This window comes from Bombina bombina, chromosome 4, assembly GCF_027579735.1.
Source record: "Bombina bombina isolate aBomBom1 chromosome 4, aBomBom1.pri, whole genome shotgun sequence".
NCBI lineage: Eukaryota > Metazoa > Chordata > Amphibia > Anura > Bombinatoridae > Bombina > Bombina bombina.
Window position 1 is genome coordinate 789457412 of NC_069502.1, and position 25477 is coordinate 789482888.

A 25477-nucleotide genomic window follows, 5' to 3' on the forward strand; every position below is an offset into this window, starting at 1 on the left:
AAAGAACCTTTCAAGATAACAATTTAATATTAACAGTATGCATAGGCTCAAACGGAGCCTGCTGCAAAACACTACAGGTCTGATCCTAGTCAGAGCCTTAACAAAGGACTGCACATCCGGAAGCTCAGCCAATTTCTTGTGCAGTAACACCGACAGGGCAGATATCTGTCCCTTCAACTAGCAGATAGACACTTCTCCAGTCCATCCTGGATAAAATATGAAATTCTGGCAACCTTAACCTTATGCCAGGAAAAGCCATGCTCTTCACACCAGTACTAGTAAGTCCTCCACACTTTATGGTAGATACGATGAGTAACTGGCTTACGTGCTTGAACCAGAGTGTCGATAACACTCTCAGAGAACCCTCTTTTGGCTAAGACTTAGCGTTCAATCTCCACGCAGTCAGCCTCAGAAAATCTAGATTTTGATGAACGAAGGGACTCTGTATCAGCAGATCTCTGCGATAAGGTAACCTCCACTGAGGAGAAAAGGACATCCCTACCAGATCCACAAACCATGTCCTTTGCGGCCACCATGGAGCAATCAGAATCACTGATGCTTGTTCCTGCTTGATGTGAGCCAACCCACGAGGGAGAAGCAGTAATGGAGGAAAAATATATATGAGTCTGAACCTCCATGGTACTGATAGGGCATCTATCAATTCTGCCTGAGGATCCCTCAACCTCGACCCATACCTGGGTAGCCTGGTATTGAGGCGGGATGCCGTGAGATCTATCTCCAGTGTCCCCCACTCGCTGCATATCTCTGCAAACACCTCGGGGTGGAGAGACCATTCCCCCGGGTGAAAGGATTGCCTTCTGAGGAAGTCCGCTTCCCAGTTCCCCACACCCGGAATGTGGATTGCTGACAGCGTACATCTGTGTGTCTCCGCCCACTCTAGTATCTGAGATACTTCTCTCATCGCCAAGGAACTTCTCGCTCCCCCCTGATGGTTGATATAGGCAACCAAGGTTATATTGTCTGATTGGAATCCGATAAACTGGGACGAACCCAGAAGGGGCCAAGCCTTTAAAAGGCATTGAATATTGCCCAGAGTTCCAATATATTGATCGGAAGGGAGGAGGACTCCTGAATCCACAGTCCTTGTGCCTTCTTGGTACCCCAAACGGCTCCCCAGCCTGAAAGGCTTGCGTCCGTAGTCACAATCTCCCAGTGTCATACTCTGCAAGGGAGCAGGTTCAGGAGTAAGGAGCTGTTGTGCAGAGGTGTCAGGTTTTGGGGTTAATGTTGTGTTTTGTCTGCGTGAGTCTTTCCTTTTAGGCATAATTAAACAGGTACAAGGTTTTAGGAAATAAAGGAGATGGTTTTATTTATAGGATAAAGCAATGCAGAGATATGCAATTAGATAAGACAAAGTCTATAAGTTGTTGTATTAGGCAGGAATACAGTTCTTTATAATAACAGGCAGGATACTTGCATATGCTCTAGACTGGAACAGTGAAATTACACGCAGGAAAGCAGAGCTTTGTAATAACAAGCAGGATACTTGCATATGCTGTAGAACTGGAGCTGAGTAGAATCAGGCAGGAAAACAGAGCTTGTATAACAGACAGGATACTTGCATATGCTGAAGACTGGAATGTGTAATTACACTCAGGAAGGCAGAGCTTTGTAATAACAAGCAGGATACTTGCATATGCTGTAGAACTGGTACTTTAAGGAAACTTGCATAAACTGCAAACTGGTACTTTGTAGAAACAAACAGGATATTTGCATAGACTGCAATTGGAACTTTGTAGTATCAGGAAACAAGCAAGCAAAAGTACCTGAATCAGTCCTTAGGAAATAATGGTTTAGGCAAGTTCAATTGCCAGGAATTCAGTCCAAAAATGAAACACAGTACCAAGGAATTATCCAGAAGAGAAGTCAGTAATTGAAACAGAAGGCAGGAACCAGGAAATCCAAGATAACTGTATTTCTCACAGGAAACAGGAGCAGAGAGTGTTTCACTCTTAATGTGAAAGCCCAGAATTGCAAACAAACCACCAAGATAAAGCAGGCTGCTGATTAAATGATTTCTTTCAGCTGGCAAGCATGTGGAGCCAGAGAGCCAAAGTTGCAGCAAACAGAAAAACACAATATTCCTTTCCTGTGATCAAGCCATCTGGTGGCATAGTGGTAACACAACAGGCTGGGAAATAACAGCTGCAGAAATAGAGACAGGTCCCAGGTTCAATTCCAGGCTGAACCCTGACACCCAGGAAGGTCTCAAGAAGCACGAGCCTTGAGACAGATGATCTGGACAGAGCCACCAAGAGAGCGAGTCTCTAGACAGGTTGTGCAGCACAATCTGTTGAGACAGATCTGAATAGTCACCTTTCCATTGTCTCAGCATGCATAGTTGTAAGGGTCTGAGATGGAATCTGGCAAAAGGAATGATGTCCATACAGGACACCATGAGTCCGATCACCTCCATACACTAAGCCACTGAGGTTCTCAAGAAGGCCTGGAGGGCAAGACATGTAGTAGTTGGCTTGCAATGTCTCTGATCTGTGAGGAATATTCTCATGGATATGGAGTCTATTATTGTCCCCAGGAAATTCACCCTTGCACTTTTTCCAAGTTTATCTTCCATCCATGTGATCAAAGAAGATTGAGTAGGGACTCTGAATGTTCTTCCGCTAGACTAAAAGATGGTGCCTGCACCAAGATATCGTCTAGGTAAGGCGCTACTGCAATACCTTGTGTTCTGGCAATGGCTAGAAGAGTCCCCAGAACCTTCGTAAAAATCCTTGGAGCAGTAGGCCAAACGGAAGAGCTATGAACTGCAAATGCTGGTCCAGAAAAGCAAACCTCAGGAATTGAAAATGTTCCCTGTGTATTGGAACGTGAAGATATGTATCCTTCAGGTCTATGGAGGTCATAAACTGTCCTTCCTGAACCAGAGGAAGGATTAACCTTATTGTCTCTATCTTGAAAGAGGGAACACTCAGAAACTTGTTTAGGCACTTTAGGTTTCCTCGATGGGAGTCTCCACCTCAATGAGCTCCGACAGAGTGTCGCACCAGTAGGTAGCTGCTCCAGAAAACGCTGCTACAGCAGTCGCCGGTTGAAATAAAACCCTGTATGTTGAAACATCTTTCTCAGAAAGGTTTCTATTTTCTTATCCATAGACTCTTTAAAAGAAGAGCTATCCTCCAGAGGGATAGTAGTTCGCTTAGCCAGCATAGAAATAGCGCCATCCACCTTAGAGATGGAACCCCACAAATCTAATTGAGAGTCAGAAACCGGGAATAATTTTTTAAAAAGTAGATGAGGGGGAAAAAAGAAGTTCCTATTCTTTCCCATTCGTTACTAATAATGTTCGCCATCTTACATGGCACAGAAAAAGTCAGAGGGACCTTCCTGTCTTCATAAACCCTGTCTAATTTAGGTATCTTAGGTTCCTCAGGGAGTGTAGTCTCTGGAACCTCTAGTGTAGACAGAACCTCCTTTAATAAAAAACGTAGATGCTCAATGTTAAATCTAAAGGAAGGTTCCTCCGCTAAAGGAGGTTTAGAAACTGAAGTCTCCGACTCAGAAGCTTCACCCTCTGAAGCTAGAGGTTAACTCATCCTTGGATAGCTGGGTCATAGTAGCTAAATCTGACAAATATTTAGATGACTCTAGGTCAGGAGAACTATGTTTAACCTTTCTCTTGCGTTTGCTAGAGCCAGGTAAGGCACTCAGGGCCGCAGACCCCGCCGATTGTAACTGCTCGGTAAAGTCCGCCGGAAAAAAGCCCCCTCCAGATGGACGATTAGTCGAGCCATGGGGAACTGCATGTGGAGTGGGTAGTGCAGAAAGGGTAGTAATCTCTTGGGACCCAGATTCCTGAGCTCTAAGAGAATTAGCAGGCTCGTCTCCCTTCTTAGACTTTAGAACAGTGCCAGTCAGCCCATGTAAGCTCAAAAAGGTCCGAGTTACCCAGTTTATAAAATATGTCTTTTTCCATGGTGTATAAATAGGCCATATAAGAGCAGACCCTTGTCCAGCTAGGCGGGGACTCAGTTTTCCAATCGCAAGCTATAAGGTGCTTAATGGACATAAAAAGGTAGATGCTAATGTATGCATGAGGCTTAGGGATAGTATGGACACCAATGTGTAGAAGGGCTACTGCCGGCGAGTTACGTAACGAGACTCCCAGTTTAGGGAGGACTCGTAAGTTTTTTTAAAAGGTTTTATACTGGATTTTTAGATCAGTATCTGTGCATATTATTCTTTATTGTGGTGTCTATTACATGCAGTTATATTAAAATTGGCGTATACTAGCCACCAATCAGCAGGCACTGAACCAACTGTAAATATAGTAGTGTTTCAACTTACCCAAGAGAAGCTGTAGTGCAATTAGTGGAATGTAGAAACCTGACACTCCTACATGTTACATAGTGATTAGTTAATATGTGCAAGAGCCCCCAGTGTATATTTTTTATATATTATAAATATACTAAAATATTTTCTGATAAAATAATCATTGCTGCAAAGATTTTTTTTACCTTAATGTTCATTTAAATTATGTAAATTATGTTTTTAAAGCTGACCTGATGTCAACACCTAACCTTTCACTAGACCGAATACCTCACCAAAACTTCTACCCCCCCCCTCGCAATTGATATTGTTTTATAAATTGTTAAAATATATATATATATATATATATATATATATATATATACACATACACACACACTGTATTTATATGTATATAATCTATAAACTTTGGTTAATGAAATCAAATAAAACCAATGAAGGGTTGAATGGTTGCCTTTGGGCCTGAGACTCTTCCTCTGTCACAGAGTCTCACCCACTTAAGGTGCAATAGTCCTCTTTCTGCTCACGGGAGCTAAATAACCTCAGAGCAAGCCACACGAAATTGTAAGCACCATATGTTACACACAGTGCAGGGTGATCACGCAGCAGGACCACTGACATGTTTACATTTAGTGTATTGTAGGAATTGTTACTGTCCATTACTAAAGGATCTCACTATCCCTCTAACCACACTGTGGTCCACTCCTCCCACCAGCAGTGTTTACTGAAGCGTTTCTGTTCTCTGTCCAGAGGTAACTTAGTTCTTCCTGCAAAAATAGTGCAGGAACTCCTTTCCTATGCATTCCTGCTTGAGTTGACCCCTGTCAGAGACGTTATATATTCCTTGGTGAAACAATGTAGAATAGTTTACATTTTAGAAAAAAAATGCAAATACTCAAAAAACTTACTTGATCCTCTACTTTTACCACATCTGCAATGATAAGCATGAGCTGTCGTGTTGAAACAGTAGGAGACTGAACCTCTGATGTTTTTGTAGGCTGGTCCTCGTTGGAAGCAGTAGTTAATGAATTAACATCATTATTTGAGGAAGAAGGTAGAGTTTTACTCTCAGTGACAACCTTATCAGAACTGACCTTAACAGCAAGCTGTAGAAAGAATAAAAATAGCAGTAAGCATTGACAAAGATATTTTTTTCTTTTTTTTTTTAAATGTTGGATCATATAAAGGATAACAAATAATATACATTTTGTATAGGAATAATGTATGCGCTAAACTTTGACATTAGCATGCACATGACCCGTCCCTTTTATGTAAATAAGAAGTCACCACAGAAAAAAACAAAATGTCAGGGGATCATTAGGAGAGGACGTGGTCACTGACATTATCCAGAATGAAAAAAGCACATGGTAAAAAAATGTTTTTTATTTTATTTTAAAAAGGGACAGCAAACGCCTTATAATTACAAGACATTTCTATTGTGCTGTTATAGAATAACATAATTTATGTAAAAACTTACCTGATAAATTCATTTCTTTCATATTGGCAAGAGTCCATGAGCTAGTGACGTATGGGATATACAATCCTACCAGGAGGGGCAAAGTTTCCCAAACCTCAAAATGCCTATACACCCCTCACCACACCCACAATTCAGTTTAACGAATAGCCAAGCAGTGGGGTGATAAAAAAAGGAGTAGAAAGCATCAACAAAAGAAATTTGGAAATAATTGTGCTTTATACAAAAAATCATAACCACCAAAAAAAGGGTGGGCCTCATGGACTGTTGCCAATATGAAAGAAATGAATTTATCAGGTAAGTTCTTACATAAATTATGTTTTCTTTCGTGTAATTGGCAAGAGTCCATGAGCTAGTGACGTATGGGATGTGGAACTCCAAGATGTGGAACTCCACGCAAGAATCACTAGAGAGGGAGGGATAAAAATAAAAACAGCCATTTTCCGCTGTAAAAATTAATCCACAACCCAAACATTTTTTTTTAGTTTATTCTCATAAATGAAAGCAAAAAACCTTAAATCAAAAGCAGAAGAATCAAACTGAAACAACTGCCTGAAGAAGTAAAACAGAAAGAGCAGAGATTTGTCCCTTCAAGGAACTTGCAGACAAAACCTTATCAAAACCATCCTGAAGAAACTGTAAAATTCTAGGAATTCTAAAAGAATGCCAAGAGAATTTATGAGAGGAACACCATGAAATATAAGTCTTCCAAACTCTATAATAAATCTTTCTAGAGACAGATTTACGAGCTTGTAACATAGTATTAATCACTGAGTCAGAGAAAACTCTATGACTTAATACTAAGCGTTCAATTTCCATACCTTTAAATTTAATGATTTGAGATCCTGATGTAAAAACGGACCTTGAGACAGTAGGTCTGGCCTTAACGGAAGTGGCCAAGGCGGGCAACTGGACATCCGAACCAGATCCGCATACCAAAACCTGTGTGGCCATGCTGGAGCCACCAGCAACACAAATGATTGTTCCATGATGATTTTGGAGATCACTCTTGGAAGGAGAACTAGAGGCGGGAAAATGTAAGCAGGATGATAACACCAAGGAAGTATCAGCGCATCCACTGCTTCTGCCTGAACATCCCTGGACCCTGACAGGTATCTGGGAAGTTTCTTGTTTAGATGAGAGGCCATGAGATCTATCTCTGGAAGACCCCACATCTGAACAATGTGAGAAAACACATCTGGATGGAGAGACCACTCCCCTGGATGTAAAGTCTGACGGCTGAGATAATCCGCCTCCCAATTGTCTAAACCTGGGATATGCACTGCAGAGATTAGACAGGAGCTGGATTCCGCCCAAGCAAGTATCCAAGATACTTCTTTCATAGCTTGGGGACTGTGGTGTCCCACCCTGATGATTGACATATGCCACTGTTGTGATATTGTCTGTCTGAAAACAAATGAACGGTTCTCTCTTTAACAGAGGCCAAAACTGAAGAGCTCTGAGAATTGCACGGAGTTCTAAAATATTTATTGGTAATCTCGCCTCTTGAGATTTCCAAACCCCTTGTGCTGTCAGAGATCCCCAAACAGCTCCCCAACCTGAAAGACTCGCATCTGTGATCACAGTCCAGGTTGGCCGAACAAAAGAAGCCCCTTGAACTAAACGATGGCGATATATCCACCACGTCAGAGAGTGTCGTACATTGGGATTTAAGGATATTAATTGTGATATCTTTGCATAATCCCTGCACCATTGGTTCAGCATACAAAGCTGTAGAGGTCTCATGTGAAAACGAGCAAAGGGGATCGCGTCCGATGCTGCAGTCATGAGACCTAAAACTTCCATGCACATAGCCACTGAAGGGAATGACTGAGACTGAAGGGGCCGGCAGTTTTAAACCTTGTCTGTTAGAGACAGAGTCATGGGCACTGAATCTATCTGGAAGCATAAAAAGGTGACTCTTGTCTGAGGAATCAAGAAACTTTTTGGTAAATTTATCCGCCAACCATGTTTCGGAAGAAACAACACTAGTTGATTTGTGTGAGATTCTGCAGAACGTAAAGACTGAGCTAGTACCAAGATATCGTCCAAATAAGGAAACACCGCAATACCCTGTTCTCTGATTACAGACAGTAGGGGACCTAGAATCTTTGAAAAGATTCTTGGAGCTGTTGCTAGGCCAAATGGAAGAGCAACAAATTGGTAATGCTTGTCTAGAAAAGAGAATCTCAGAAACTGATAATGTTCTTGATGAATCGGAATATGAAGGTATGCATCCTGCAAGTCTATTGTGGACATATAATGTCCTCGCTGAACAAAAGGCAGAATAGACCTTATAGTCACCATCTTAAAAGTTGGTACTCTTACATAACGATTCAAAATTTTCAGATCCAGGACTGGTCTGAATAAATTTTCCTTCTTTGGGGCAATGAATAGATTTGAATAAAACCCCAAACCTTGTTCCTGAAAAGGAACTGGCATGATTACCCCTGAAGACTCCAGGTCTGAAACACACTTCAGGAAAGCCTGAGCTTTTACTGGATTTGCTGGGATACGTGAGAGAAAAAATCTTCTCTTACTCTGAATCCTATTCGATACCCTTGAGAGACAATGCTCTGAATCCATTGATTTTGGACAGAATTTATCCAAATATCCTTGAAAAACCTTAATCTGCCCCCTACCAGCTGAGCTGGAATGAGGGCCGCACCTTCATGCGGACTTAGGGGCTGACTTTGGTTTCTTAAATGGCTTGGATTTATTCCAATTTGAGGAAGGCTTCCAATTGGAAACAGATTCCTTGGGAGAAGGATTACGTTTTTGTTCCTTATTTTGACGAAAGGAACGAAAACGGTTAAAAGCCTTAGATTTACCCTTAGGTTTTTTTATCCTGAGGCAGGAAAACTCCCTTTCCCCCATTGACAGTTGAAATAATAGAATCCAAATGAGAACCAAATACATTATTACCTTGGAAAGAAAGAGATAGTAATCTAGATTTAGATGTCATATCAGCATTCCAAGATTTAAGCCACAAAGCTCTTCTAGCTAATATAGCTAAAGACATGGATCTAACATCAATTTTGATAATATCAAAAATGGCATCACAAAAAAAATGATTAGCATATTGCAGTAAGCGAATAATGCTAGATATGTCAGAATCCAATTCTTGTTGCGCTAAATTCTCCAACCAGAAAGTTGATGCAGCCGCAACATCAGCCAAAGAAATTGCAGGTCTGAGAAGATGACCTGAATATAAATAGGCCTTCTTTAGATAAGATTCATGCTTCCTATCTAAAGGCTCCTTAAAGGAAGTACTATCTTCCATAGGAATAGTGGTACGTTTAGCAAGAGAAGAAATAGCCCCATCAAATTTGGAGATTTTTTCCCAAAACTCTATAGAATTTGCTGGTAAAGGATACAATTTTTTAAATCTTGAAGAAGGAATAAAAGAAGTACCTGGCTTATTCCATTCCTTAGAAATCATATCAGAAATAGCCTCAGGAATAGGAAAAACCCCTGGAGAAACCACAGGAGGTTTAAAAACAGCATTTAAACGTTTATTAGACTGAACGTCAAGAGGACTGGTTACCTCAATATCCAAAGTAATTAACACTTCTTTTAATAAAGAATGCATATGCTCTATTTTAAATAAGTAGATTTGTCAGTGTCAATCTCTGAGGAAGGATCTTCTGTATCAGACAGATCCTCATCAGAAGAGGATAAATTATTATGTTGTTGGTCATTTGAAATTACATCAACTGAATGAGAAGTTTTAAAAGACCTTTTACGTTTATTAGAAGGTGGAAATGCAGACAAAGCCTTCTGGATAGAAACAAATTCTTTAAAATTCATAGGTATATCATGTACATTAGAAGTTGAAGGAACTGCAACTGGCAATGTATTATTACTGATGGACACACTATCTGCATGTAAAAGTTACAAATGACATTCGACGAAATAATTTCCACAATCTTACAACAAATGCACTTAGCTTTGGTAGAACCGATGTCAGGCAGCAATGTTCCAGCTGAAACTTCTGAGGCAGGATCAGATTGAGACATCTTGCAAAATGTAAAAGAAAAAAACAACATATAAAGCAAAATTACCAATTTCCTTATATCAGTGTTTTTCAACCAGTGTGCCGTGGCACACTAGTGTGCCGTGAGAGATCCTCAGGTGTGCCACGGCAGACTGACAACAGTGTGACATATTTTTTAAACTTTGCTTGTTTTTTACTCCCAGTGCAGGGGTAGTTTGTAGGAGGCATGGCATAACAGCACAATACATACAGTATGTGTGTGTTTGTGTGTATGTGTATATATATATGCTGTATTAGGTTACAATGTGTGATTTTTTTTTAATTTTGGGATGGTGGTGTGCCACAGGATTTTTTAATGTAAAAAAGTGTGCCACGGCAAAAAAAAAGGTTAAAAATCACTGCCTTATATGACAGTTTCAGGAATGGGGAAAAATGCAAATAGCATAGGCCTCTGATAGAGAAAAAGGCAAGAGGCAAACATCAATGGGGTATTGAAATAATAAAAAAGTTTGGCGCCAAGTATGATGCACAACGTAACTGAAAACTTTTTTTTGGCGCCAATAATAACCAGAAACGACACACTCGCGTCACTAATGACGCAACCGTGTGTAAGGCTTCGGCGTCAACTATGATGCTGGAAATGACGAATTTGCGTCATAGATGTATTTTTCGCGGCAAAAAAATTCTCGCGCCAAGAATGACGCAATAAAGTTTAGCATTTGACGCACCCGCAGGCCTAATACCGCCCGCAATTTGCAAGAAGTAATCAATTGAAAAAAAGACTAAACCCCAGGTAAGAAAAAAATTTCTTAAAAAAATGTTTATATTCCCTAAATATGAAACTGACAGTCTGCAGAAGGAAATACATGAACCTGACTCATGGCAAATATAAGTACAATACATATATTTAGAACTTTATATAAATGCATAAAGTGCCAAACCATAGCTGAGGTGTCTAAAGTAATAAAAAACATACTTACCAAAAGACACCCATCCACATATAGCAGATAGCCAAACCAGTACTGAAACAGTTATCAGTAGAGGTAATGGAATATGAGAGTATATTGTCGATCTGAAAAGGGAGGTAGGAGATGAATCTCTACGACCGATAACAGAGAACCTATGAAATAGACCCCCGTGATACTCCCTTCACATCCCTCTGACATTCGCTGTACTCTGAGAGGAATCGGGCTTCAACAATGCTGAGAAGCGCATATCAACGTAGAAATCTTAGCACAAACTTACTTCACCACCTCCATAGGAGGCAAAGTTTGTAAAACTGAATTGTGGGTGTGGCGGGGGGTGTACTTATAGGCATTTTGAGGTTTGGGAAACTTTGCCCCTCCTGGTAGGATTGTATATCCCATACGTCACTAGCTCATGGACATTTTTTAAACAAATTAACATTCTTTTTTCTGCAATTATCTTTCAATGGCTAAACTCCACCCACGATTTGCCTTGTTTGGAGGAGCCAACCTGGGCTTTAGTCAGCATCCTACCAGGCTAGCCACCAATCAGCAAGCGCTACCCAGGAACTGAACCAAAAATGGGCCGGCTCCAAAGCTTACATTTCTGCTTTTTAAAATAAAGAGAAGAAAAAATAATAATAGGAATAAATTAAAAAGTTGCTTAAAATTGCTGCTCTTTCTGAATCACAAAAGAAAAAATTTGGGTTTCCTATCCCTTTAAAATGTCTATGACCTGTGGTCATGATTCGCTATAGCGAATCATGTCCGCCCTGCATCGCTAAATGCAGACAGCATATGATGTCGCAGTTTAACATCGCACAAGTATTTCTGGTTACATGCTTGTGCAATGCCGCCCCTGCACATTTGCGGACAATCCGCAGGGGGTGTCAATCATCCCGATCGTATCTTAACTTCAGTTTCCAGCGAGCCGGACGGCTCGCACGGAATAAAAAGATATACTAGGCAGTGAACAACAAACAATTACTATATATTTTGAGAAGCTAATATAATAGTGGAATCAACCCCAAGGTAGGGGGCCATCAACCAGCTCAAGCTTTGTCACAAGATGATTATCAGCAGAAGTATTCAAGTGTCAAGGGATCAGCATATAAAATATAAATTATAATTGTGCACAGTTGGTGTCAAAAAATTTGAATAAGCCTGTTTTGTTTGGAACCTAGTATGAAAGTGGACAATTTGAAATCAACTGGTTGAGTAGTTATGGAGAAATCTAGTTTTATTCACAGAAAAAAACCTGTCCTTTTTCTGTTATTTCATTATAATAATTGAAGTATTTACCTACAAAGCCAAGAAGATGGATCAGGGCAGAAAACCTAGAATTTAAAACACTATTCCTACTCCCAGGTAAAGAAGCCCTATCAGACTTCAGGTAAGATTCAAGGCTGTATTTGAAGAGAATTTGGTAAGCGCTACAATGAAGCAGAAACCAAAATTATGGCAAAGTGGGATACATTTATATTTATCTTGGCTACCTCATATTAAAGACTTAAAAAATTGCACAAAGTAAACAGGTTAGGTATATAAACCCAGAACAAATAAAAAAGAAATATAGAGGATTAGTTATGTAGAAATGATGAACGCTTATCCAAATCATGCTTCAGCTGAGGCCTTAACAACTAACAAAGCGTTTCAGAAGCATATTTGTTGGTGACCAAACTGGGAATCGTAATACACACAGAGAGAAGCCCACTCACAGGAACGAGCAACCGGCTCAATACCATTGTTAGCCTGTTCTATGGCGATTTACCACCTGGGTGCAGCTTCTTTTTAGCCCAGTAATGCTTTTCATAGAGTGGAACTTTCCTGTAGTATATCAATCTAATCCCGCCTATTACAGTCAGTCCAGCACCGAAATACCAGGCAATTCCTCTCTGAACAAAGAACACAGCAACCCCAGATGATCGTTTCGGCCTTCATTGGGCCTCGTCAGTGAGGTGTAGCCATGTTCCTCTAAGCACACTGAGCAAGGAGTCCACGTCTAGTTGCCCCTTTTGCCCTTAGGGAGACTAAATACACACAGAGAGAAGCACACTCACAGGAACGAACAACCAGCTCAATACCATTGTTAGCCTGTTCTATGGCGATTTACCACCTGGGTGCAGCTTCATGGAAGAACTGCGCTCACGAGCGAGCACTTCCATAGGCTCCAATGGAAGCCTTGTTCTGATGCTGTCATGCACGGCACAGAACCTAAGCGCAGCGAAGAGGGGCAAGTCGAGCAGCATTGGGCAGCAACTTTAAATATATATGAATATATACATATATATTTATGTGTTAATATATACACATATTAATACAAATATATTTGTATATAAGCATTTACCTATATATTTACTGGGAAGACACAGTCCCCATAGACCACAATGTAAAGACACTTTTTCTAACACCCCCCACAACCGACACTTTTAACCCCTAAATACTGCTTAGAGGGCAGTAGTTTTTTTTTACTAAAAGACCCTTTATTTAGGGGGCATTTGGGGCACTTTTAGAAACTTAACCAGAGATCTGATCTCTGGTTAATTTTCTGAGCGCTAATCGCGGTAGCGATAACCAGCCACTTGTAATGGCTGGTTATTTATTGCACGCCCGCAAAATTTGTGTTACACTTGTAATCTATCCCATATTGTTGTGATAACCTCCCATTGCGATTCTTCTAGAATATTCTCTGTCTGACGGTTCTGTAAATGTGGCCTCCAACATAAAGAGTCATAAAAACGACTCAGTGATTAAATCTGAAATGACACATTTTCAGAACATTATTTTGGATAGGTTGCATAAGTCAAACTATTGGTGTCAAAGAGGCCAACTTGAATTAGATGTTACTAGAAATGACATATAGTATAAGTCTGCATAGCTGTTGTAGAAAAGATTTGATATTGTATTTGTACATAATAACTATTCGGCTCTCAGAAAAATAAACGTCAGATTGTTTTTTTTTATTAAAGGGATACTAAACCCAAATTTGTTCTTCCATAATTCAAATAGAGCATGCAATTTTAAGCAACTTTCTAATTTTCTCCTATTATCAATGTTTCTTCGTTGTCTTGCTATCGTTATTTGAAAAAGTAGGTATCTAAGCTAAGGAGCCAGTCATTTTTTGGTTCAGACCCTGGACAGCACTTCTTATTGGTGCTGTCTAATCAGCAAGGACAACCAAGGTTGTGATCCAAAAATGGGCCGGCTTCTAAACTTACTTTCTTGCTTTTCAAATAAAGATAGCAAGAGAATGAAGACAAATTGATAAAAGGAGTAAATTAGAAAGTTGCTTAAAATTGCATGCTCTATCTGAATCATTAAAGAAAAAATTTGGGTTCAGTGTCCCTTTAACTGCAGTGTATCTGTTCCATTCCTGCAAAAAGACACTGTCTGAAAGGACAGCAAATATCACTGTTTTCTTACCTCTTTAATAAACAGACAGTAACGAGAGAGCATTTGCAGTGTTAGTTTCCAAAACCGATGGGCAAGTAAAGGTAAAAAGATCTGATCAGACCAGCATGCAGTTAGGCAGGTCCAAAGGGTATGAGAAGCCTGCAGACAAAATGTGCTACCAGCTGAAAGGAAAAAAATAATATATTTTTAGTGATATACACTTCGCTTTGCAATTTATTACGAATCAAATCAATCAAAGGCTAGTAAGGCTAGAAAATTGATTTAAGGAAAAATATAAAAAAAAAATAACGGTTTTGCTTTATGTGAAAATGAATTATTGTTGTATATATGATCATTGTAATCATTATTATAAAAACATAATTTATGTAAGAACTTACCTGATAAATTAATTTCTTTCATATTGGCAAGAGTCCATGAGCTAGTGACGTATGGGATATACATTCCTACCAGGAGGTGCAAAGCTTCCCAAACATCAAAATGCCTATAAATACACCCCCCACCACACTCACAATTCAGTTTAACGAATAGCCAAGAAGTGGGGTGATAAGAAAGGAGCGAAAGCATCAACAAGGAATCGGAATAATTGTGCTTTATACAAAAAAATCATAACCACCATAAAAAGGGTGGGCCTCATGGACTCTTGTTAATATGAAAGAAATTAATTTATCAGGTAAGTTCTTACATAAATTATGTTTTCTTTCATGTAATTGGCAAGAGTCCATGAGCTAGTGACGTATGGGATAGCAAATACCCAAGATGTGGAACTCCACGCAAGAGTCACTAGAGAGGGAGGGATAAAAATAAAGACAGCCAATTCCGCTTAAAAAAAATATAAGCAGAAGAATCAAACTGAAACAGCTGCCAGAAGAACTTTCCTACCAAAAACTGCTTCTGAAGAAGAGAAAACATCAAAATGGTAGAATTTAGTAAAAGTATGCAAAGAAGACCAAGTTGCTGCTTTGCAAATCTGATCAACAGAAGCTTCATTCTTAAAAGCCCAGGAAGTAGAAACTGACCTAGTAGAATGAGCCATAATCCTCTGAGGCGGGGATTTACCCGACTCCACATAAGCATGATGAATCATAACTTTTAACCAAGAAGCCAAAGAAATAGCAGAAGCTTTCTAACCTTTCTTAGGACCAGAAAAGATAACAAATAGACTAGAAGTCTTTCTGAAATCTTTAGTAGCTTCAACATAATATTTCAAAGCTCTTACCACATCCAAAGAATGCAAAGATCTTTCCAAAGAATTCTTAGGATTAGGACACAACGAAGGGACAACAACTTCTCTACTAATGTTGTTGGAATTCACAACCTTAGGTAAAAATTTAAATGAAGTCCGCAAAACCGCCTTATCCTGATGAAAAATCAGAAAAGGAGATTCACAAGATAGAGCAGATAATTCAGAAACTCTTCTAGCAGAAGAGATAGCCAAAAGAAACAATACTTTCCAAGAAAGTAACTTAATATCCAGAGAATGCATAGGCTCAAACGGAGGAGCCTGTAAAGCTCTCAAAACCAAATTAAGACTCCAAGGAGGAGAGATTGACTTAATGACAGGCTTGATACGAACCAAAGCCTGTACAAAACAATGAATGTCAGGAAGATTAGCAATTTTTCTGTGAAACAGAACAGAAAGAGCAGAGATTTGTCCTTTCAAGGAACTTGCCGACAAACTCTTATCCAAACCATCCTGAAGAAACTGTAAAATTCTAGGAATTCTAAAAGAATGCCAAGAGAACTTATGAGAGGAACACCAAGAAATGTCAGTCTTCCAAACTCGGTAATAAATCTTTCTAGACACAGATTTACGAGCCTGCAACATAGTATTGATCACTGAGTCAGAGAAACCTCTATGACTAAGCCCTAAGCGTTCAATCTCCATACCTTCAAATGTAATGATTTGAGATCCTGATGGAAAAACGGACCTCGAGATAGAAGGCCTGACCTTAATGGAAGTGGCCAAGGTTGGCAACTGGACATCCGAACAATATCCGCATACAAAAACCTGTGTGGCCATGCTGGAGCCACCAGCAGAACAAACGAACGTTCCATTACGATTTTGGAAATCACTCTTGGAAGAAGAACTAGAGGCGGAAAGATAAAAGCAGGTTGATAATTCCAAGGAAGTGACAACGCATCCACTGCGTCCGCATGAGGATCCCTGGATCTGGACAGATACCTGGGAAGTTTCCTGTTGTCTGTCTGAAAACAAATAAACGATTCTCTCTTCAGAAGAGGCCAGAACTGAAGAGCTCTGAAAATCACACGGAGTTCCAAAATATTGATTGGTAATCTCGCCTGTCTCCCCAGACAGCTCCCCAACCTGAAAGACTCTCATCTGTTGAAATCACAGTCCAGGTTGGACAAACAAAAGAGGTCCCTTGAACTAAACGGTGGTAATTTAACCACCAAGTCAGAGATAGTCGAGTATTGTATAATCCCTGCACCAAAGGTTCAGCATACAAAGCTGAAGAGGTCTCATGTGAAAACGAGCAAAAGGGATCGCGTCCGATGCTGCAGTCATGAGACCTAAAACTTCCATGCACATAGCTACTGAAGGGAATAACCGAGACTGAAGGTTCCGACAAGCTGAAACCAATTTCAGACGTCTTTTGTCTGTTAGAGACAAAGTCATGGATACTGAATCTATTTGGAATCCCAAAAAGGTTACCCTTGTCTGAGGAATCAAGGAACTTTTTGGTAAATTGATCCTCCAACCATGTTTTTGAAGAAACAACCCAAGTTGATTCGTGTGAGATTCTGCAGAATGTAAAGACTGAGCAAGTACCAAGTTATCGTCCAAATAAGGAAACACCACAATACCCCGCTCTCTGATTACAGAGAGAAGGGCACCGAGAACCTTTGAGAAAATCCTTGGAGCTGTTGCTAGGCCAAAAGGAAGAGCAACAAACTGGTAATGCTTGTCTAGAAAAGAGAATCTCAGGAACTGATAGTGATCTGGATGAATTGGAATATGAAGATATGCATCCTGTAAGTCTATTGTGGACATATAATGCCCTTGCTGAACAAAAGGCAGAATAGTCCTTATAGTCACCATTTTGAATGTTGGTATCCTTACATAACTATTCAAAATTTTTAGATCCAGAACTGGTCTGAAAGAATTCTCTTTCTTTGGTACAATGAACAGATTTGAATAAAACCCCAGACCCCGTTCCAGATATGGAACTGGCACAATTACCCCAGATGACTCCAGGTCTGAAACACATTATTGGAATGCTTGAGAGAAAGAACCTTCTCACAGGCGGTCTTACCTTGAAACCTATTCTGTACCCTTGAGAAACAATGTTCTGACTCCAATGATTTTGAATTGAACTGATCCAAACATCTTTGAAAAATCGTAATCTGCCCCCTACCAGCTGTGCTGGAATGAGGGCCGCACCTTCATGCGGACTTGGGGGCTGGTTTTGATTTTCTAAAAGGCTTGGATTTATTCCAGACTGGAGAAGGCTTCCAATTGGAAACCGTTCCTTTAGGGGAAGGGTCAGGCTTCTGTTCCTTATTCTGATGAAAGGAACGAAAACTGTTAGCAGCCCTAAATTTACCCTTAGATTTTTTTATCCTGAGGCAAAAAAGCTCCCTTCCCCCCAGTGACAGTTGAAATAATAGAATCCAACTGAGAACCAAATAATGTATTACCTTGGAAAGAAAGAGATAGCAACGTTGACTTAGAAGTCATATCAGCATTCCAAGATTTAAGCCATAAAGCTCTTCTAGCTAAAATAGCTAAAGACATATACCTGACATCAATTCTAATGATATCAAAAATGGGATCACAAATGAAATTATTAGCATGTTGAAGAAGCTTAACAATGCTATACACATTATGGTCTGGTACTTGTTGCGCTAAAGCCTCCAACCAAAAAGTTGAAGCTGCAGCAACATCAGCCAAAGAAATAGCAGGCCTAAGAAGATTACCTGAACATAAATAAGCCTTCCTTAGAAAGGATTCAAGCTTCCTATCTAAAGGATCTGTAAAAGAAGTACTATCAGCCGTAGGAATAGTAGTACGTTTAGCAAGAGTAGAGAATGCCCCATCAACTTTGGGGATTTTTTCCCAAAACTCCAATCTATCAGCTGGCAAAGGGTACAGTCTCTTAAACCTTAAAGAAGGAGTAAATGAAGTACCCAAACTATTCCATTCCCTAGAAATTACATCTGAAATAGCATCAGGAACTGGAAAAACCTCTGAAATAACTACATGAGGTTTAAAGACTCCTCCATATCTAATGCAATTAACACCTATTTTAGTAAAGAACGAATAAACTCCATCTTAAATAAATATGAAGATTTGTCAGTGTCAATATCTGAGGCAGAATCTTCTGAACCAGATAGATCCTCATCAGAGATAGATAAATCAGAATGTTGGCGGTCATTTAAAAATTCATCTGATTTATGAGAAGTTTTAAAAGACCTTTTACGTTTATTAGAAGGTGGTATAACAGACAGAGCCTTCTGAATAGAATTAGAAACAAATTCTTACATTAACAGGAATATCTTGAACATTAGATGTTGAAGGAACAACAACAGGTAATGGACTACTACTAATGGAAATATTATCAGCTTTTGAAAGTTTATCATGACAACTAACACAAACTACAGCCGGAGGAACAGTTACCACAAGTTTACAACAAATGCACTTAGCTTTGGTAGAACCGACATCAGGCAGCAGCTTTCCAGAAGTAGATTCTGATACAGGGTCAGATTCCGACATCTTGCAATATGTAATAGAAAAAACAACATATAAAGCAAAATTATCAAATTCCTTAAATGACAGTTTCAGGAATGGGAAAAAATGCAAACAGAACAAGCCTCTAGGAACCAGAAGCAAAAAGAATCTGAGACTTAAATAATGTAAAAAAAACTGGCGCCAAGTATGACGCCCACAATTGACAAATTTTTTGGCGCCAAAAACATCTGCAACAAACATGAGCGTCATAGATGACGCAACTACGTGAAAACTCTCGGCGTCAAATACGACGTCGGAAATGACGTCATGAATGTCAGCAAACTTAATTTTCGCGCCAAAAATGACGCAATAAATTCTAGCATTTTTTGCACTCGCGAGCCTAACAGCCCGCAATTTAGAAAGAAAGTCAATTTGAAAAATTTTCAGGTAAGAAAAAAATGTATTCATATGCATTTCCCAAAAAATGAAACTGACAGTCTGAATGAAGGAAATATACTGATTAACCTGAATCATGGCAAATATAAGTATAAAAACATAATTTATGTAAGAACTTACCTGATAAATTCATTTCTTTCATATTAGCAAGAGTCCATGAGCTAGTGACGTATGGGATATACATTCCTACCAGGAGGGGCAAAGTTTCCCAAACCTCAAAATGCCCATAAATACACCCCTCACCACACCCACAAATCAGTTTAACGAATAGCCAAGAAGTGGGGTGATAAGAAAAAAGTGTGAAAGCATAAAAAATAAGGAATTGGAATAATTGTGCTTTATACAAAAAAATCATAACCACCATAAAAAGGGTGGGCCTCATGGACTCTTGCTAATATGAAAGAAATGAATTTATCAGGTAAGTTCTTACATAAATTATGTTTTCTTTCATGTAATTAGCAAGAGTCCATGAGCTAGTGACGTATGGGATATAAATACCCAAGATGTGGAACTTCCATGCAAGAGTCACTAGAGAGGGAGGGATAAAATAAAGACATCCAATTCCGCTGAAAAATAATCCACAACCCAGAAAAGTGAAACAAATTGAAACTATAAGCAGAAGAATCAAACTGAAACAGCTGCCTGAAGTACTTTTCTACCAAAAACTGCTTCAGAAGAAGAAAACACATCAAAATGGTAGAATTTAGTAAAAGTATGCAAAGAAGACCAAGTAGCTGCTTTGCAAATTTGATCAACTGAAGCTTCATTCCTAAACGCCCAGGAAGTAGAAACTGACCTAGTAGAATGAGCTGTAATTCTTTGAGGCGGAGTTTTACCTGACTCAACATAAGCATGATGAATCAAAGACTTTAACCAAGATGCCAGAGAAACGGCAGAAGCCTTCTGGCCTTTCCTGGAACCGGAAAAGATAACAAATAGACTAGAAGTCTTTCGGAAATCTTTAGTAGCTTCAATATAATATTTCAAAGCTCTAACTACATCCAAAGAATGCAACAATCTTTCCTTAGAATTCTTAGGATTAGGACATAATGAAGGAACCACAATTTATCTACTAATGTTGTTAGAATTCACAACCTTAGGTAAAAATTTAAATGATGTTCGCAACACCGCCTTATCCTGATGAAAAATCAGAAAAGGAGACTCACGAGAAAGAGCAGATAATTCAGAAACTCTTCTAGCAGAAGAGATGGCCAAAAGAAACAAAACTTTCCAAGAAAGTAATTTAATATCCAGCGAATGCATAGGTTCAAACGGAGGAGCTTGAAGAGCCCTCAAAACCAAATTCAAACTCCAAGGAGGAGAAATTGACTTAATGACAGGTTTAATACGAACCAAAGCCTGTACAAAACAATGAATATCAGGAAGATTAGCAATCTTTCTGTGAAACAGCACAGAGAGAGCAGAAATTTGTCCTTTCAAGGAACTTGCAGACAAGCCTTTATCCAGACCATCCTGGAGAAACTGTAAAATTCTAGGAATTCTAAAAGAATGCCAAGAAAAATGATGAGAAGAACACCAAGCAATGTAAGTCTTCCAGACTCGATAATATATCTTCCTAGACACAGATTTACGAGCCTGCAACATAGTATTAATTACAGAGTCAGAGAAACCTCTATGACTGAGAATCAAGCGTTCAATCTCCATACCTTCAAATTTAATGATTTGAGATCCTGATGGAAAAAAGAACCTTGCGATAGAAGGTCTGGTCTTAACGGAAGAGTCCAAGGTTGGCAAGTGGCCATCCGAACAAGATCCACATACCAAAACCTGTGAGGCCATGCTGGAGCCACCAGCAGAACAAACGAACGCTCCTTTAGAATCTTGGAGATCACTCTTGGAAGAAGAACTAGAGGCGGAAAGATATAAGCAGGATGATACTTCCAAGGAAGTGACAATGCATCCACTGCCTCCGCCTGAGGATCCCTGGATTTGGACAGATACCTGGGAAGCTTCTTGTTTAGATGAGAAGCCATCAGATCTATTTCTGGAAGTCCCCAGATTTGAACAATCTGAAGAAAAACTTCTGGGTAAAAAGACCATTCGCCCGGATGTAACGTCTGGCAGCTGAGATAATCCGCTTCCCAATTGTTTATACCTGGGATGTGAACAGCAGAAATTAGACAGGAGCTGGATTCCGCCCATACAAGTATTCGAGATACTTCTTTCATGGCCAGAGGACTGTGAGTCCCTCCTTGATGATTGACATATGCCACGGTTGTGACATTGTCCGTCTGAAAACAAATGAACGATTCTCTCTTCAGAAGAGGCCACGACTGAAGAGCTCTGAAAATCGCACAGAGTTCCAAAATATTGATTGGTAATCTCGCCTCCTGAGATATCCAAACCCCCTGCGCTGTCAGAGACCCCCATACAGCTCCCCAACCTGTCAGACTCGCATCTGTTGAGATCACAGTCCAGGATGGAAGAACAAAAGAAGCCCCCTGAACTAGACGATGGTGGTCTGTCCACCACGTCAAAGAGTGTCGAACAATCGGATTTAGAGATATTAACTGTGATATCTTTGTATAATCCCTGCACCACTGGTTCAGCATACAGAGCTGAAGAGGTCGCATGTGAAAACGAGCAAAGGGGATTGCGTCCGATGCAGCAGTCATAAGACCTAGAATTTCCATGCATAAGGCTACTGAAGGGAATGATTGAGACTGAAGGTTTCGACAGGCTGAAACCAACTTCAGACGTCTTTTGTCCGTTAGAGACAGAGTCATGGACACTGAATCTATCTGGAAACCTAAAAAGGTTACCCTTGTCTGAGGAATCAATTAACTTTTTGGTAAATTGATCCTCCAACCATGTTCTTGAAAAAACGATACAAGACGATTCGTATGAGATTCTGCTAAATGTGAAGACTGAGCAAGTACCAAGATATCGTCCAAATAAGGAAATACCACAATACCCTGTTCTCTGATTACAGATAGCAGGGCACCGAGAACCTTTGTAAAAATCCTTGGAGCTGTTGCTAGGCCGAATGGCAGAGCCACAAATTGGTAATGCTTGTCTAGAAAAGAGAATCTCAGAAACAGATAGTGATCTGGATGAATCGGAATATGCAGATATGCATCCTGCAAATCGATTGTGGACATATAATGCCCTTGCTGAACAAAAGGTAGAATAGTCCTTATAGTTACCATTTTGAATGTTGTTATCCTTACATAACGATTCAATATTTTTAAATCCAGAACTGGTCTGAAGGAATTCTCCTTCTTTGGCACGATAAATAGATTTGAGTAAAAACCCAGCCCCTGTTCCAGAACTGGAACTGGCACAATTACTCCAGCCAACTCTAGATCTGAAACACATTTCAGAAACGCTTGAGCTTTCACTGGATGTATTGGAACGCGAGAAAGAAAAAATCTTCTTGCAGGAGGCCTTATCTTGAAACCTATTCTGTACCCTTGTGAGACAATGTTCTGAATCCAAAGACTGTGAATCGAATTGATCCAAATTTCTTTGAAAAATCGTAATCTGCCCCCTACCAGCTGGGCTGGAATGAGGGCCGCACCTTCATGTGGACTTGGGAGCTTGTTTTGACGTTCTAAAAGGTTTGGATTTATTCCAGACCGGAGATGGTTTCCAAACAGAAACTGTTCCTGTAGAGGAAGGATCTGGCTTTTGCTCCTTATTCTGACGAAAGGAATGAAAACGATTAGCAGCCCTATATTTACCTTTAGATTTTTTATCCTGCGGTAAAAAAGTTCCTTTCCCCCCAGTAACAGTTGAAATAATAGAATCCAACTGTGAACCAAACAATTTATTACCTTGGAAAGAGAGGGAAAGCAAAGTTGACTTAGAAGACATATCAGCATTCCAAGTTTTAAGCCATAAAGCTCTTCTAGCTAAAATAGCTAAAGACATATACCTGATATCAACTCTAATGATATCAAAGATGGCATCACAAATAAAGTTATTAGCATGTTGAAGAAGTTTAACAATGCTATGAGAATTATGATCTGTTACTTGTTGTGCTAAAGCCTCTAACCAGAAAGTTGAAGCTGCAGCAACATCTGCCAAAGATATAGCAGGTCTAAGAAGATTACCTGAACATAAATAGGCTTTTCTTAGAAAGGATTCAATCTTCCTATCTAATGGATCCTTAAAGGAAGTACTATCTGCCGTAGGAATAGTAGTACGTTTAGCAAGAGTAGAGATAGCCCCATCAATTTTAGGGATTTTGTCCCAAAACTCTAATCTGTCAGATGGCACAGGATACAATTTCTTAAACCTTTTAGAAGGAGTAAAAGAATTACCCAGATTATTCCATTCCCTGGAAATTACTTCAGAAATAGCATCAGGGACAGGAAAAACCTCCGGAATAACCACAGGAGGTTTAAAAACCGTATTTAAACGTTTAGATTTAGTATCAAGAGGACCAGATTCCTCTATTTCTAATGCAATTAAGACTTCTTTAAGTAAAGAACGAATAAATTCCATTTTAAATAAATATGAAGATCAGTATCAATCTCTGAAACAGACTCCTCTGAACCAGAGTAATTATCATCAGAAACAGAATCAGAATGGTGATGTTCATTTAAAAATTCATCTGAAAAATGAGAAGTTTTAAAAGACCTTTTACGTTTACTGGAAGGAGGAATAACAGACATAGCCTTCTTAATAGATTTAGAAACAAAATCTCTTATGTTAACAGGAACACCCTGAGCATTAGATGTTGAAGGAACAGCAACAGGTAATGGAACATTACTAAAGGAAATATTCTCTGCATTAGCAAGTTTATCATGACATTTATCACAAACAACAGCTGGAGGGACAGTTACCACAAGTTTACAACAAATACACTTAACTTTGGTAGATCCAGCATCAGGCAGCGAATTTCCAGAAGTAGCTTCTGATTCAGGGTCAACCTGAGACATCTTGCAATATGTAATAGAAAAAACAACATATAAAGCAAAATTTATCAAATTCCTTAAATGACAGTTTCAGGAATGGGAAAGAATGCCAATAAACAAGCTTCTAGCAACCAGAAGCAAATAAACAATGAGACTTAAATAATGTGGAGACAATAATGACGCCCATATTTTTTAGCGCCAAAAAAGACGCCCACATTATTTGGCGCCTAAATGCTTTGGCGCCAAAAAATGACGCCACATCCGGCGACGCCGACATCTTTGGTGCAAAAAACGTCAAAAAAAGGACGCAAATACAAAACAACTTCCGGTGACACGTATGACGCCGGAAATGACAAGGAAAAATTTTTTTTGCGCCAAAAAAGTCTGTGCCAAGAATGACGCAATAAAATGAAGCATTTTCAGCCCCCGCGAGCCTAACAGCCCACAGGAAAAAAGTCAAATTTTTTAAGGTAAGAAAAATTTAATATTCAAATGCATTATCCCAAATAATGAAACTGACTGTCTGAAATAAGGAATATTGAACATCCTGAATCAAGGCAAATAAATGTTTGAACACATATATTTAGAACTTTATATAAAAGTACCAACCATAGCTTAGAGTGTCACAGAAAATAAGACTTACTTACCCCAGGACACTCCTCTACATGTAGTAGATAGCCAAACCAGTACTGAAACGAGAATCAGTAGAGGTAATGGTATATATAAGAGTATATCGTCGATCTGAAAAGGGAGGTAAGAGATGAATCTCTACGACCGATAACAGAGAACCTATGAAATAGATCCCGTAGAAGGAGATCATTGAATTCAAATAGGCAATACTCTCTTCACATCCCTCTGACATTCACTGCACACTGAGAGGAAAACCGGGCTCCAGCCTGCTGCGAAGAGCATATCAACGAAGAATCTAGCACAAACTTACTTCACCACCTCCAAGGGAGGCAAAGTTTGTAAAACTGATTTGTGGGTGTGGTGAGGGGTGTATTTATGGGCATTTTGAGGTTTGGGAAACTTTGCCCCTCCTGGTAGGAATGTATATCCCATACGTCACTAGCTCATGGACTCTTGCTAATTACATGAACGAAACATATATTTAGAACTTTACATATAAAGTGCCAAACCATAGCTGAGAGTGTCATAAATAAAATAAGACATACTTACCAAAAGACACTCATCTACATATAGTAGATAGCCAAACCAGTACTGAAACAAGAATCAGTAGAGGTAATGGTATATAAGAGTATATCGTCGATCAGAAAAGGGAGGTAGGAG

The 25477-nt window shown here is 39.5% G+C and overlaps 1 protein-coding gene across 1 annotated transcript in view; it reads right to left on the reverse strand.

Annotated features, from left to right (window-relative positions):
* The window catches only part of COG2 (component of oligomeric golgi complex 2), a 206207-nt gene that overhangs the window by 66000 nt on the left and 114730 nt on the right, over nucleotides 1–25477 (reverse strand). Inside the window, exons 12-13 of the mRNA XM_053711176.1 lie at nucleotides 14168–14319; nucleotides 5217–5414 (exon numbers count right to left, since the gene is read on the reverse strand). Coding sequence (XP_053567151.1) covers nucleotides 5217–5414; nucleotides 14168–14319 — 350 coding nt within the window. The remainder of the gene's footprint in view (nucleotides 1–5216; nucleotides 5415–14167; nucleotides 14320–25477) is intronic.